The sequence below is a fragment of the Oncorhynchus kisutch genome, linkage group LG14, assembly GCF_002021735.2.
Source record: "Oncorhynchus kisutch isolate 150728-3 linkage group LG14, Okis_V2, whole genome shotgun sequence".
NCBI classification, from domain to species: Eukaryota; Metazoa; Chordata; class Actinopteri; order Salmoniformes; family Salmonidae; genus Oncorhynchus; species Oncorhynchus kisutch.
In genome coordinates, this window is record NC_034187.2 from 409,435 (window position 1) to 424,975 (window position 15,541).

At 51.2% G+C, this 15,541-nt stretch overlaps 1 protein-coding gene across 1 annotated transcript in view; it reads right to left on the bottom strand.

The window, feature by feature from the left end:
* Positions 1–15,541, bottom strand: part of fgfr3 (fibroblast growth factor receptor 3) — a 229,702-nt gene that overhangs the window by 37,537 nt on the left and 176,624 nt on the right. Inside the window, 1 exon segment of the mRNA XM_031787620.1 lies at positions 12,123–12,267. Within this exon segment, the coding sequence (XP_031643480.1) occupies positions 12,123–12,267 (145 nt within the window).

Here is a 15,541-nt window from a genome sequence, read left to right on the forward strand (position 1 = left end):
AGGAGGTTGGGGGACATAGTTCAGTCTAGGAGGCTGGGGGACATAGTTCAGTGTTTAGGAGGTTGGGGGTCATAGTTCAGTCTAGGAGGTTGGGGGACATAGTTCAATGTTTAGGAGGTTGGGGGTCATAGTTCAGTGTTTAGGAGGTTGGGGGTCATAGTTCAGTGTTTAGGAGGTTGGGGGACATAGTTCAGTCTAGGAGGCTGGGGGTCATAGTTCAGTCTAGGAGGCTGGGGGACATAGTTCAGTCTAGGAGGCTAGGGGACATAGTTCAGTCTAGGAGGCTGGGGGACATAGTTCAGTCTAGGAGGCTGGGGGTCATAGTTCAGTCTAGGAGGCTGGGGGACATAGTTCAGTCTAGGAGGCTGGGGGACATAGTTCAGTCTAGGAGAATGGGGGACATAGTTCAGTCTAGGAGGCTGGGGGTCATAGTTCAGTCTAGGAGGCTGGGGGACATAGTTCAGTCTAGGAGAATGGGGGGCATAGTTCAGTCTAGGAGGCTGGGGGTCATAGTTCAGTCTAGGAGGTTGGGGGAAATAGTTCAGTCTAGGAGGCTGGGGGACATAGTTCAGTCTAGGAGAATGGGGGACATAGTTCAGTCTAGGAGGCTGGGGGTAATAGTTCAGTCTAGGAGGCTAGGGGACATAGTTCAGTCTAGGAGGCTGGGGGTCATAGTTCAGTCTAGGAGGCTGGGGGACATAGTTCAGTCTAGGAGGCTGGGGGACATAGTTCAGTGTTTAGGAGGTTGGGGGTCATAGTTCAGTCTAGGAAGCTGGGGGACATAGTTCAGTGTTTAGGAGGTTGGGGGTCATAGTTCAGTCTAGGAGGTTGGGGGACATAGTTCAGTGTTTAGGAGGTTGGGGGTCATAGTTCAGTGTTTAGGAGGTTGGGGGTCATAGTTCAGTGTTTAGGAGGTTGGGGGACATAGTTCAGTCTAGGAGGCTGGGGGACATAGTTCAGTCTAGGAGGCTGGGGGACATAGTTCAGTCTAGGAGAATGGGGGACATAGTTCAGTCTAGGAGAATGGGGGACATATTTCAGTCTAGGAGGCTGGTGTACATAGTTCAGTCTAGGAGGCTGGTGTACATAGTTCAGTCTAGGAGGCTAGGGGACATAGTTCAGTCTAGGAGGCTGGGGGTCATAGTTCAGTCTAGGAGGCTGGGGGTCATAGTTCAGTCTAGGAGGCTGGGGGACATAGTTCAGTCTAGGAGGCTAGGGGACATAGTTTAGTGTTTAGGAGGTTGGAGGTCATATTTCAGTCTTGGAGGCTGGGGGACATAGTTCAGTCTAGGAGGCTGGGGGACATAGTTCAGTCTAGGAGGTTGGGGGACATAGTTCAGTCTAGGAGGCTGGGGGACATAGTTCAGTCTAGGAGGCTGGTGTACATAGTTCAGTCTAGGAGGTTAGGGGACATAGTTCAGTCTAGGAGGCTGGGGGTCATAGTTCAGTCTAGGAGGCTGGGGGACATAGTTCAGTCTAGGAGGCTGGTGGACATAGTTCAGTCTAGGAGGTTGGGGGACATAGTTCAGTCTAGGAGGCTGGGGGTCATAGTTCAGTCTAGGAGGCTGGGGGACATAGTTCAGACTTGGAGGCTGGGGGACATAGTTCAGTCTAGGAGGCTGGGGGTCATAGTTCAGTTTAGGAGGCTGGGGGTCATAGTTCAGTTTAGGTGGCTGGGGGACATAGTTCAGTCTAGGAGAATGGGGGACATAGTTCAGTCTAGGAGGCTGGGGGTCATAGTTCAGTCTAGGAGGTTGGGGGTCATAGTTCAGTCTAGGAGGTTGGGGGTCATAGTTCAGTCTAGGAGGCTGGGGGTCATAGTTCAGTTTAGGAGGTTGGGGGACATAGTTCAGTCTAGGAGGCTGGGGGTCATAGTTCAGTCTAGGAGGCTGGGGGACATAGTTCAGTCTAGGAGGCTGGGGGACATAGTTCAGTGTTTAGGAGGTTGGGGGTCATAGTTCAGTCTAGGAGGTTGGGGGACATAGTTCAGTGTTTAGGAGAATGGGGGACATAGTTCAGTCTAGGAGGCTGGGGGTCATAGTTCCTTCTAGGAGGTTGGGGGTCATAGTTAAGTGTTTAGGAGGTTGGGGGACATAGTTCAGTCTAGGAGGCTGGGGGTCATAGTTCAGTCTAGGAGGCTGGGGGACATTGTTCAGTCTAGGAGGCTAGGGGACATAGTTCAGTCTAGGAGGCTGGGGGACATAGTTCAGTCTAGGAGGCAGGGGGTCATAGTTCAGTCTAGGAGGCTGGGGGACATAGTTCAGTCTAGGAGGCTGGGGGACATAGTTCAGTCTAGGAGAATGGGGGACATAGTTCAGTCTAGGAGGCTGGGGGTCATAGTTCAGTCTAGGAGGCTGGGGGACATAGTTCAGTGTTTAGGAGGTTGGAAACAATAGTTTAGTCTTGGAGGCTGGGGGACATAGTTCAGTCTAGGAGGCTGGGGGACATAGTTCAGTCTAGGAGGTTTGGGGGCAATGTTCAGTCTAGGATGCTGGGGGACATAGTTCAGTCTAGGAGGCTGGTGGACATAGTTCAGTCTAGGAGGTTAGGGGACATAGTTCAGTCTAGGAGGCTGGGGGTCATAGTTCAGTGTTTAGGAGGTTGGGGGTCATAGTTCAGTCTAGGAGGTTGGGGGACATAGTTCAGTCTAGGAGGCTGGGGGTCATAGTTCAGTCTAGGAGGTTGGGGGACATAGTTCAGTCTAGGAGGCTGGGGGACATAGTTCAGTGTTTAGGAGGTTGGGGGTCATAGTTCAGTCTAGGAGGTTGGGGGTCATAGTTCAGTCTAGGAGGTTGGGGGACATAGTTCAGTCTAGGAGGCTGGGGGACATAGTTCAGTGTTTAGGAGGTTGGGGGTCATAGTTCAGTCTAGGAGGTTGGGGGACATAGTTCAATGTTTAGGAGGTTGGGGGTCATAGTTCAGTGTTTAGGAGGTTGGGGGTCATAGTTCAGTGTTTAGGAGGTTGGGGGACATAGTTCAGTCTAGGAGGCTGGGGGTCATAGTTCAGTCTAGGAGGCTGGGGGACATAGTTCAGTCTAGGAGGCTAGGGGACATAGTTCAGTCTAGGAGGCTGGGGGACATAGTTCAGTCTAGGAGGCTGGGGGTCATAGTTCAGTCTAGGAGGCTGGGGGACATAGTTCAGTCTAGGAGGCTGGGGGACATAGTTCAGTCTAGGAGGCTGGGGGACATAGTTCAGTCTAGGAGAATGGGGGACATAGTTCAGTCTAGGAGGCTGGGGGTCATAGTTCAGTCTAGGAGGCTGGGGGACATAGTTCAGTCTAGGAGAATGGGGGGCATAGTTCAGTCTAGGAGGCTGGGGGTCATAGTTCAGTCTAGGAGGTTGGGGGACATAGTTCAGTCTAGGAGGCTGGGGGACATAGTTCAGTCTAGGAGAATGGGGGACATAGTTCAGTCTAGGAGGCTGGGGGTAATAGTTCAGTCTAGGAGGCTAGGGGACATAGTTCAGTCTAGGAGGCTGGGGGTCATAGTTCAGTCTAGGAGGCTGGGGGACATAGTTCAGTCTAGGAGGCTGGGGGACATAGTTCAGTGTTTAGGAGGTTGGGGGTCATAGTTCAGTCTAGGAAGCTGGGGGACATAGTTCAGTGTTTAGGAGGTTGGGGGTCATAGTTCAGTCTAGGAGGTTGGGGGACATAGTTCAGTGTTTAGGAGGTTGGGGGTCATAGTTCAGTGTTTAGGAGGTTGGGGGTCATAGTTCAGTGTTTAGGAGGTTGGGGGACATAGTTCAGTCTAGGAGGCTGGGGGACATAGTTCAGTCTAGGAGGCTGGGGGACATAGTTCAGTCTAGGAGAATGGGGGACATAGTTCAGTCTAGGAGAATGGGGGACATATTTCAGTCTAGGAGGCTGGTGTACATAGTTCAGTCTAGGAGGCTGGTGTACATAGTTCAGTCTAGGAGGCTAGGGGACATAGTTCAGTCTAGGAGGCTGGGGGTCATAGTTCAGTCTAGGAGGCTGGGGGTCATAGTTCAGTCTAGGAGGCTGGGGGACATAGTTCAGTCTAGGAGGCTAGGGGACATAGTTTAGTGTTTAGGAGGTTGGAGGTCATAGTTCAGTCTTGGAGGCTGGGGGACATAGTTCAGTCTAGGAGGCTGGGGGACATAGTTCAGTCTAGGAGGTTGGGGGACATAGTTCAGTCTAGGAGGCTGGGGGACATAGTTCAGTCTAGGAGGCTGGTGTACATAGTTCAGTCTAGGAGGTTAGGGGACATAGTTCAGTCTAGGAGGCTGGGGGTCATAGTTCAGTCTAGGAGGCTGGGGGACATAGTTCAGTCTAGGAGGCTGGTGGACATAGTTCAGTCTAGGAGGTTGGGGGACATAGTTCAGTCTAGGAGGCTGGGGGTCATAGTTCAGTCTAGGAGGCTGGGGGACATAGTTCAGTCTTGGAGGCTGGGGGACATAGTTCAGTCTAGGAGGCTGGGGGTCATAGTTCAGTTTAGGAGGCTGGGGGTCATAGTTCAGTTTAGGTGGCTGGGGGACATAGTTCAGTCTAGGAGAATGGGGGACATAGTTCAGTCTAGGAGGCTGGGGGTCATAGTTCAGTCTAGGAGGTTGGGGGTCATAGTTCAGTCTAGGAGGTTGGGGGTCATAGTTCAGTCTAGGAGGCTGGGGGTCATAGTTCAGTTTAGGAGGTTGGGGGACATAGTTCAGTCTAGGAGGCTGGGGGTCATAGTTCAGTCTAGGAGGCTGGGGGACATAGTTCAGTCTAGGAGGCTGGGGGACATAGTTCAGTGTTTAGGAGGTTGGGGGTCATAGTTCAGTCTAGGAGGTTGGGGGACATAGTTCAGTGTTTAGGAGAATGGGGGACATAGTTCAGTCTAGGAGGCTGGGGGTCATAGTTCCTTCTAGGAGGTTGGGGGTCATAGTTAAGTGTTTAGGAGGTTGGGGGACATAGTTCAGTCTAGGAGGCTGGGGGTCATAGTTCAGTCTAGGAGGCTGGGGGACATTGTTCAGTCTAGGAGGCTAGGGGACATAGTTCAGTCTAGGAGGCTGGGGGACATAGTTCAGTCTAGGAGGCAGGGGGTCATAGTTCAGTCTAGGAGGCTGGGGGACATAGTTCAGTCTAGGAGGCTGGGGGACATAGTTCAGTCTAGGAGGCTGGGGGTCATAGTTCAGTTTATGAGGTTGGGGGTCATAGTTCAGTCTAGGAGGTTGGGGGACATAGTTCAGTGTTTAGGAGAATGGGGGACATAGTTCAGTGTTTAGGAGAATGGGGGACATAGTTCCGTCTAGGAGGTTGGGGGTCATAGTTCAGTCTAAGAGGTTGGGGGTCATAGTTAAGTCTAGGAGGCTGGGGGTCATAGTTCAGTTTAGGAGGTTGGGGGACATAGTTCAGTCTAGGAGGCCGGGGGTCATAGTTCAGTCTAGGAGGCTGGGGGACATAGTTCAGTCTAGGAGGCTGGGGGACATAGTTCAGTGTTTAGGAGTTTGGGGGTCATAGTTCACTCTAGGAGGTTGGGGGACATAGTTCAGTGTCTAGGAGGTTGGGGGTCATAGTTCAGTGTTTAGGAGGTTGGGGGTCATAGTTCAGTGTTTAGGAGGTTGGGGGACATAGTTCAGTCTAGGAGGCTGGGGGTCATAGTTCAATCTAGGAGGCTGAGGGACATAGTTCAGTCTAGGAGGCTAGGGGACATAGTTCAGTGTTTAGGAGGTTGGAGGTCATAGTTCAGTCTTGGTGGCTGGGGGACTTAGTTCAGTCTAGGAGGCTGGGGGACATAGTTCAGTCTAGCAGGTTGGTGGACATAGTTCAGTCTAGGAGGCTGGGGGACATAGTTCAGTCTAGGAGGCTGGGGGTCATAGTTCAGTCTAGGAGGCTGGGGGTCATAGTTCAGTCTAGGAGGCTGGGGGACATAGTTCAGTCTAGGAGGCTAGGGGTCATAGTTTAGTGTTTAGGAGGTTGGAGGTCATAGTTCAGTCTTGGAGGCTGGGGGACATAGTTCAGTCTAGGAGGCTGGGGGACATAGTTCAGTCTAGGAGGTTGGGGGACATAGTTCAGTCTAGGAGGCTGGGGGACATAGTTCAGTCTTGCAGGTTGGTGGACATAGTTCAGTCTAGGAGGCTGGTGGACATAGTTCAGTCTAGGAGGCTGGGGGTCATAGTTCAGTCTAGGAGGCTGGGGGACATAGTTCAGTCTAGGAGGCTAGGGGACATAGTTCAGTCTAGGAGGCTGGGGGACATAGTTCAGTCTAGGAGGCTGGTGTACATAGTTCAGTTTAGGAGGTTAGGGGACATAGTTCAGTCTAGGAGGCTGGGGGTCATAGTTCAGTCTAGGAGGCTGGGGGACATAGTTCAGTCTAGGAGGCTGGGGGTCATAGTTCAGTCTAGGAGGCTGGGGACATAGTTCAGTCTAGGAGGCTGGTGGACATAGTTCAGTCTAGGAGGTTGGGGGACATAGTTCAGTCTAGGAGGCTGGGGGTCATAGTTCAGTCTAGGAGGCTGGGGGACATAGTTCAGTCTTGGAGGCTGGGGGACATAGTTCAGTCTAGGAGGCTGGGGGTCATAGTTCAGTTTAGGAGGCTGGGGGTCATAGTTCAGTCTAGGTGGCTGGGGGACATAGTTCAGTCTAGGAGAATGGGGGACATAGTTCAGTCTAGGAGGCTGGGGGTCATAATTCAGTCTAGGAGGCTGGGGGACATAGTTCAGTCTAGCAGGTTGGTGGACATAGTTCAGTCTAGGAGGCTGGGGGACATAGTTCAGTCTAGGAGGCTGGGGGTCATAGTTCAGTCTAGGAGGCTGGGGGACATAGTTCAGTCTAGGAGGCTAGGGGACATAGTTTAGTGTTTAGGAGGTTGGAGGTCATAGTTCAGTCTTGGAGGCTGGGGGTCATAGTTCAGTTTAGGAGGTTTGGGGACATAGTTCAGTCTAGGAGGCTGGGGGTCATAGTTCAGTCTAGGAGGTTGGGGGACATAGTTCAGTCTAGGAGGCTGGGGGTCATAGTTCAGTCTAGGAGGTTGGGGGACATAGTTCAGTCTAGGAGGCTGGGGGACATAGTTCAGTGTTTAGGAGGTTGGGGGTCATAGTTCAGTCTAGGAGGTTGGGGGACATAGTTTAGTGTTTAGGAGAATGGGGGACATAGTTCAGTCTAGGAGTCTGGGGGTCATAGTTCCGTCTAGGAGGTTGGGGGTCATAGTTCAGTCTAAGAGGTTGGGGGTCATAGTTAAGTCTAGGAGGCTGGGGGTCATAGTTCAGTTTAGGAGGTTGGGGGACATAGTTCAGTCTAGGAGGCTGGGGGTCATAGTTCAGTCTAGGAGGCTGGGGGACATAGTTCAGTCTAGGAGGCTGGGGGACATAGTTCAGTGTTTAGGAGGTTGGAGGTCATAGTTCAGTCTAGGAGGTTGGGGGACATAGTTCAGTGTCTAGGAGGTTGGGGGTCATAGTTCAGTGTTTAGGAGGTTGGGGGTCATAGTTCAGTGTTTAGGAGGTTGGGGGACATAGTTCAGTCTAGGAGGCTGGGGGTCATAGTTCAATCTAGGAGGCTGGGGGACATAGTTCAGTCTAGGAGGCTAGGGGACATAGTTCAGTGTTTAGGAGGTTGGAGGTCATAGTTCAGTCTTGGAGGCTGGGGGACTTAGTTCAGACTAGGAGGCTGGGGGTCATAGTTCAGTTTAGGAGGTTTGGGGACATAGTTCAGTCTAGGAGGCTGGGGGTCATAGTTCAGTCTAGGAGGTTGGGGGACATAGTTCAGTCTAGGAGGCTGGGGGTCATAGTTCAGTCTAGGAGGTTGGGGGACATAGTTCAGTCTAGGAGGCTGGGGGACATAGTTCAGTGTTTAGGAGGTTGGGGGTCATAGTTCAGTCTAGGAGGTTGGGGGACATAGTTCAGTGTTTAGGAGAATTGGGGACATAGTTCAGTCTAGGAGACTGGGGGTCATAGTTCCGTCTAGGAGGTTGGGGGTCATAGTTCAGTCTAAGAGGTTGGGGGTCATAGTTAAGTCTAGGAGGCTGGGGGTCATAGTTCAGTTTAGGAGGTTGGGGGACATAGTTCAGTCTAGGAGACTGGGGGTCATAGTTCAGTCTAGGAGGCTGGGGGACATAGTTCAGTCTAGGAGGCTGGGGGACATAGTTCAGTGTTTAGGAGGTTGGGGGTCATAGTTCAGTCTAGGAGGTTGGGGGACATAGTTCAGTGTCTAGGAGGTTGGGGGTCATAGTTCAGTGTTTAGGAGGTTGGGGGTCATAGTTCAGTGTTTAGGAGGTTGGGGGACATAGTTCAGTCTAGGAGGCTGGGGGTCATAGTTCAATCTAGGAGGCTGGGGGACATAGTTCAGTCTAGGAGGCTAGGGGACATAGTTCAGTGTTTAGGAGGTTGGAGGTCATAGTTCAGTCTTGGAGGCTGGGGGACATAGTTCAGTCTAGGAGGCTGGTGGACATAGCTCAGTCTAGGAGGCTGGTGGACATAGTTCAGTCTAGGAGGCTGGGGGTCATAGTTCAGTCTAGGAGGCTGGGGAACATAGTTCAGTGTTTAGGAGGTTAGGGGTCATAGTTTAGTCTAGGAGACTGGGGGACATAGTTCAGTGTTTAGGAGGTTAGGGGTCATAGTTCAGTCTAGGAGGTTGTGGGACATAGTTCAGTGTTTAGGAGGTTGGGGGTCATAGTTCAGTGTTTAGGAGGTTGGGGGTCATAGTTCATTGTTTAGCAGGTTGGGGGACATAGTTCAGTCTAGGAGGCTGGGGGACATAGTTCAGTCTAGGATGCTGGGGGTCATAGTTCAGTCTAGGAGGCTGGGGGACATAGTTCAGTCTAGGATGCTGGGGGTCATAGTTCAGTCTAGGATGCTGGGGGACATAGTTCAGTCTAGGAGGTTGGGGGACATAGTTCAGTCTAGGAGGCTGGGGGACATAGTTCAGTCTTGCAGGTTGGTGGACATAGTTCAGTCTAGGAGGCTGGTGGACATAGTTCAGTCTAGGAGGCTGGGGGTCATAGTTCAGTCTAGGAGGCTGGGGGACATAGTTCAGTCTAGGAGGCTAGGGGACATAGTTTAGTGTTTAGGAGGTTGGAGGTCATAGTTCAGTCTTGGAGGCTGGGGGACATAGTTCAGTCTAGGAGGTTGGGGGACATAGTTCAGTCTAGGAGGCTGGGGGACATAGTTCAGTCTAGGAGGCTGGTGTACATAGTTCAGTTTAGGAGGTTAGGGGACATAGTTCAGTCTAGGAGGCTGGGGGTCATAGTTCAGTCTAGGAGGCTGGGGGACATAGTTCAGTCTAGGAGGCTGGGGGTCATAGTTCAGTCTAGGAGGCTGGGGGACATAGTTCAGTCTAGGAGGCTGGTGGACATAGTTCAGTCTAGGAGGTTGGGGGACATAGTTCAGTCTAGGAGGCTGGGGGTCATAGTTCAGTCTAGGAGGCTGGGGGACATAGTTCAGTCTTGGAGGCTGGGGGACATAGTTCAGTCTAGGAGGCTGGGGGTCATAGTTCAGTTTAGGAGGCTGGGGGTCATAGTTCAGTCTAGGTGGCTGGGGGACATAGTTCAGTCTAGGAGAATGGGGGACATAGTTCAGTCTAGGAGGCTGGGGGTCATAATTCAGTCTAGGAGGCTGGGGGACATAGTTCAGTCTAGCAGGTTGGTGGACATAGTTCAGTCTAGGAGGCTGGGGGACATAGTTCAGTCTAGGAGGCTGGGGGTCATAGTTCAGTCTAGGAGGCTGGGGGACATAGTTCAGTCTAGGAGGCTAGGGGACATAGTTTAGTGTTTAGGAGGTTGGAGGTCATAGTTCAGTCTTGGAGGCTGGGGGTCATAGTTCAGTTTAGGAGGTTTGGGGACATAGTTCAGTCTAGGAGGCTGGGGGTCATAGTTCAGTCTAGGAGGTTGGGGGACATAGTTCAGTCTAGGAGGCTGGGGGTCATAGTTCAGTCTAGGAGGTTGGGGGACATAGTTCAGTCTAGGAGGCTGGGGGACATAGTTCAGTGTTTAGGAGGTTGGGGGTCATAGTTCAGTCTAGGAGGTTGGGGGACATAGTTCAGTGTTTAGGAGAATGGGGGACATAGTTCAGTCTAGGAGTCTGGGGGTCATAGTTCCGTCTAGGAGGTTGGGGGTCATAGTTCAGTCTAAGAGGTTGGGGGTCATAGTTAAGTCTAGGAGGCTGGGGGTCATAGTTCAGTTTAGGAGGTTGGGGGACATAGTTCAGTCTAGGAGGCTGGGGGTCATAGTTCAGTCTAGGAGGCTGGGGGACATAGTTCAGTCTAGGAGGCTGGGGGACATAGTTCAGTGTTTAGGAGGTTGGAGGTCATAGTTCAGTCTAGGAGGTTGGGGGACATAGTTCAGTGTCTAGGAGGTTGGGGGTCATAGTTCAGTGTTTAGGAGGTTGGGGGTCATAGTTCAGTGTTTAGGAGGTTGGGGGACATAGTTCAGTCTAGGAGGCTGGGGGTCATAGTTCAATCTAGGAGGCTGGGGGACATAGTTCAGTCTAGGAGGCTAGGGGACATAGTTCAGTGTTTAGGAGGTTGGAGGTCATAGTTCAGTCTTGGAGGCTGGGGGACTTAGTTCAGACTAGGAGGCTGGGGGTCATAGTTCAGTTTAGGAGGTTTGGGGACATAGTTCAGTCTAGGAGGCTGGGGGTCATAGTTCAGTCTAGGAGGTTGGGGGACATAGTTCAGTCTAGGAGGCTGGGGGTCATAGTTCAGTCTAGGAGGTTGGGGGACATAGTTCAGTCTAGGAGGCTGGGGGACATAGTTCAGTGTTTAGGAGGTTGGGGGTCATAGTTCAGTCTAGGAGGTTGGGGGACATAGTTCAGTGTTTAGGAGAATTGGGGACATAGTTCAGTCTAGGAGACTGGGGGTCATAGTTCCGTCTAGGAGGTTGGGGGTCATAGTTCAGTCTAAGAGGTTGGGGGTCATAGTTAAGTCTAGGAGGCTGGGGGTCATAGTTCAGTTTAGGAGGTTGGGGGACATAGTTCAGTCTAGGAGACTGGGGGTCATAGTTCAGTCTAGGAGGCTGGGGGACATAGTTCAGTCTAGGAGGCTGGGGGACATAGTTCAGTGTTTAGGAGGTTGGGGGTCATAGTTCAGTCTAGGAGGTTGGGGGACATAGTTCAGTGTCTAGGAGGTTGGGGGTCATAGTTCAGTGTTTAGGAGGTTGGGGGTCATAGTTCAGTGTTTAGGAGGTTGGGGGACATAGTTCAGTCTAGGAGGCTGGGGGTCATAGTTCAATCTAGGAGGCTGGGGGACATAGTTCAGTCTAGGAGGCTAGGGGACATAGTTCAGTGTTTAGGAGGTTGGAGGTCATAGTTCAGTCTTGGAGGCTGGGGGACATAGTTCAGTCTAGGAGGCTGGTGGACATAGCTCAGTCTAGGAGGCTGGTGGACATAGTTCAGTCTAGGAGGCTGGGGGTCATAGTTCAGTCTAGGAGGCTGGGGAACATAGTTCAGTGTTTAGGAGGTTAGGGGTCATAGTTTAGTCTAGGAGACTGGGGGACATAGTTCAGTGTTTAGGAGGTTAGGGGTCATAGTTCAGTCTAGGAGGTTGTGGGACATAGTTCAGTGTTTAGGAGGTTGGGGGTCATAGTTCAGTGTTTAGGAGGTTGGGGGTCATAGTTCATTGTTTAGCAGGTTGGGGGACATAGTTCAGTCTAGGAGGCTGGGGGACATAGTTCAGTCTAGGATGCTGGGGGTCATAGTTCAGTCTAGGAGGCTGGGGGACATAGTTCAGTCTAGGATGCTGGGGGTCATAGTTCAGTCTAGGATGCTGGGGGTCATAGTTCAGTCTAGGAGGCTGGGGGACATAGTTCAGTCTAGGAGGCTGGGGGTCATAGTTCAGTCTAGGAGGCTGGGGGACATAGTTCAGCATGGCTGACGTGTTAAAAAGCAGTAATCATCAATACTCATACTGAAGTCTCTACACTACAAGCATCTCTAGGAGGCTGGGGGACATAGTTCAGTCTAGGAGGCTGGAGGACATAGTTCAGCAGTAATCATCAATACTCAGACTGAAGTCTCTATTCTACAATCATCTCTAGGATGGTGGTGCTTCTTCAGCTGAATACTGTGCCACTGAGTAAATAAATTACTTGAAATCAAACTACATTTGAAAAGTTTCAGACACAGGTATAAAAACAGAAATTCAGAGATTCAACCGTTAGAATGAGACAGAGGAGAGAGAGAGAGGGGTAGGGTATACCTGGGAGCACGGTGAGCCAAGCAGAGTGGTAAGCATACCCAATAGAGTTCCCTGCTAGACAAGTATACTCTCCTGCATCCTCTAAAGACACATTGGTAAGGAAGAGGCTCTCTAGTTCCTTATCCGTAGTGTTTATACCAGCCGTCTGGAGAGGAGGGGAGGGGAGGAGGGGAGGAGGAGGGAGAACAGAAAGAGATTTCATAAACCAAACGCTCCAAGAGAAAATGCACCAAACACCAAAACACTAAAATCACCGAACATCAGGAGCATCTCAGATTAGACCAGTCACCATGGGAATAGAGGGTTAGGGTTAGAGGTCAGGGGTTAGGGGTCACAGGAAGCAGGACTGAAGACCTTATTCCACCGGGCTCAAGTCGGCTTGCTGTAACACCACTAGGATGGTCTTTTACCAACACCTGACAACAGCGGACACCCAGAGCAGCCATAGAGAAGCCATCACCCAGAGGTCACCACCACACCATGTACTGCTGTCAAACTGAGGAGAGGGGAGAGAGGGATAAATACACTGATATGGCTGGAATAACATGGTGTGTGTTTGAGGAAGGGGGAGAGGGCAGCCTATTGAAGTACTAGCACTAATGAAGGGTGTGAAATTGTGGTTTTATTGATCTGAGGCAGGAGATGGTAAATGGATGAGACAAGCTACCTGACAAAACTCAGCTCAACCCTAATATAGGAGAGTGGGGGTTTCTGCTCATCAACCAGCCAGCCATTCAGCAGCACAGGAGAGACAGACTGAGCCAGAACAGGGGACATATAGAGAGAGATATAGAGGGGAAACAGAGGGGAGAGAGAGAAGGAGAGATAGAGGAGAGGAAACCGAGGGGGAGATATAGACGAGGGGAGACAGAGAGGGAGAGAGAAGGAGAGATAGAGGAGGAGAGTAAACAGAGAGGGAGAGATAGAGGAGAGTAAACAGAAAGGGGGATATAGAGGAGGAGAAACAGAGAGGGAGAGATAGAGGAGGAGAAACAGAGAGGGAGAGATAGAGGAGGAGAAACAAAGAGGGAGAGATAGAGGAGGGGAGACAGATAGGGAGATATAGAGGAGGAGAAACAGAGAGGGAGAGATAGAGGAGGAGAAACAAAGAGGGAGAGATAGAGGAGGGGAGACAGAGAGGGAGAGATAGAGGAGGAGAAACAGAGAGGGAGAGATAGAGGAGGAGAAACAGAGAGGGAGAGATAGAGGAGGAGAAACAGAGAGGGAGAGATAGAGGAGGAGAAACAAAGAGGGAGAGATAGAGGAGGAGAAACAGAGAGGGAGAGATAGAGGAGGAGAAACAGAGAGGGAGAGATAGAGGAGGAGAAACAGAGAGGGAGAGATAGAGGAGGGGAGACAGAGAGGGAGAGATAGAGGGAGAGATAGAGGAGGAGAAACAGAGAGGGAGAGAAAGAGGGAGAGATAGAGGAGAGGAACCTGAGGGGAGAGATAGAGGAGGGGAGACAGAGAGGGAGAGATAGAGGAGGAGAAACAGTGAGGGAGAGATAGAGGAGGAGAGTAAACAGAGAGGGAGAGATAGAGGAGAGTAAACAGAGAGGGAGAGATAGAGGAGGGGAGACAGATAGGGAGAGATAGAGGAGAAGATACTGAGGGGGAGAGATAGAGGGAGAGAAAGAGGAGGAGAAACAGTGAGGGAGAGATAGAGGAGGAGAAACAGTGAGGGAGAGATAGAGGAGAGATAAAGGGAGAGATAGAGGAGGGGAGACAGATAGGGAGAGATAGAGGAGGGGAGACAGATATGGAGAGATAGAGGAGGGGAGACAGATAGGGAGAGATAGAGGAGGGGAGACAGATATGGAGAGATAGAGGAGGAGAAACAGAGAGGGAGAGATAGAGGGAGAGATAGAGGAGAGGAACCTGAGGGGGAGAGATAGAGGAGGGGAGACAGAGAGGGAGAGAGAAGGAGAGATAGAGGAGGAGAGTAAACAGAGAGGGAGAGATAGAGGAGAGTAAACAGAGAGGTAGAGATAGAGGAGGGGAGACAGATAGGGAGAGATAGAGGAGGAGAAACAGTGAGGGAGAGATAGAGGGAGAGAAAGAGGAGGAGAAACAGTGAGGGAGAGATAGAGGAGGAGAAACAGTGAGGGAGAGATAGAGGAGAGATAAAGGGAGAGATAGAGGAGGGGAGACAGATAGGGAGAGATAGAGGGGAGACAGATATGGAGAGATAGAGGAGGGGAGACAGATAGGGAGAGATAGAGGAGGGGAGACAGATATGGAGATATAGAGGAGGAGAAACAGAGAGGGAGAGATAGAGGGAGAGATAGAGGAGAGGAACCTGAGGGGGAGAGATAGAGGAGGGGAGACAGAGAGGGAGAGAGAAGGAGAGATAGAGGAGGAGAGTAAACAGAGAGGGAGAGATAGAGGAGAGTAAACAGAGAGGGAGAGATAGAGGAGGGGAGACAGATAGGGAGAGATAGAGGAGGAGAAACAGTGAGGGAGAGATAGAGGAGAGAAAGGGAGAGATAGAGAAGAAACTGAGGGGGAGAGATAGAGGGAGAGAAAGAGGAGAGGAAACTGAGGGGGAGAGATAGAGGGGAAGAAACTGAGGGGAGAGATAGAGGAGGGGAGACAGATAGGGAGAGAGAAGGAGAGATAGAGGAGGAGAAACCGAGCGGGAGAGATAGATAGAGGAGCGGAAACAGATGGGTTAGATAGATATAGAAGGGGAAACAGATGGGTTAGATAGAGAGAGGAGGGGAGACAGATGGGTTAGATGGAGAGAGAAGGTAAGACAGATGGGTTAGATAGATAGAGGAGGGGAGACAGATGGGTTTAGATAGAGAGAGGAGGGGAGACAGATGGGTTAGATAGAGAGAGGAGGGGAGACAGATGGGTTAGATAGATATAGAGGGGGAAACAGATGGGTTAGATAGAGAGAGGAGGGGAGACATATGGGTTAGATAGAGAGAGGAGGGGAGACAGATGGGTTAGATAGATAGAGGAGGGGAGACAGATGGGTTAGATAGATAGAGGGGAGACAGATGGGTTAGATAGATAGAGGAGGGGAGACAGATGGGTTAGATAGAGAGAGGAGGGGAGACAGATGGGTTAGATAGAGAGAGGAGGGGGAACAGATGGGTTAGATAGAGAGAGGAGGGGAGACAGATGGGTTAGATAGAGAGAGGAGGGGGAACAGATGGGTTAGATAGAGAGAGGAGGGGAGACAGATGGGTTAGATAGAGAGAGGAGGGGAGACAGATGGGTTAGATAGATAGAGGAGGGGGAACAGATGGGTTAGATAGATAGAGGAGGGGAGACAGATGGGTTAGATAGATAGAGGAGGGGAGACAGATGGGTTAGATAGATAGAGGAGGGGAGACAGATGGGTTAGATAGATAGAGGAGGGGAGACAGATGGGTTAGATAGAGAGAGGAGGGGGAGACAGATGGGTTAGA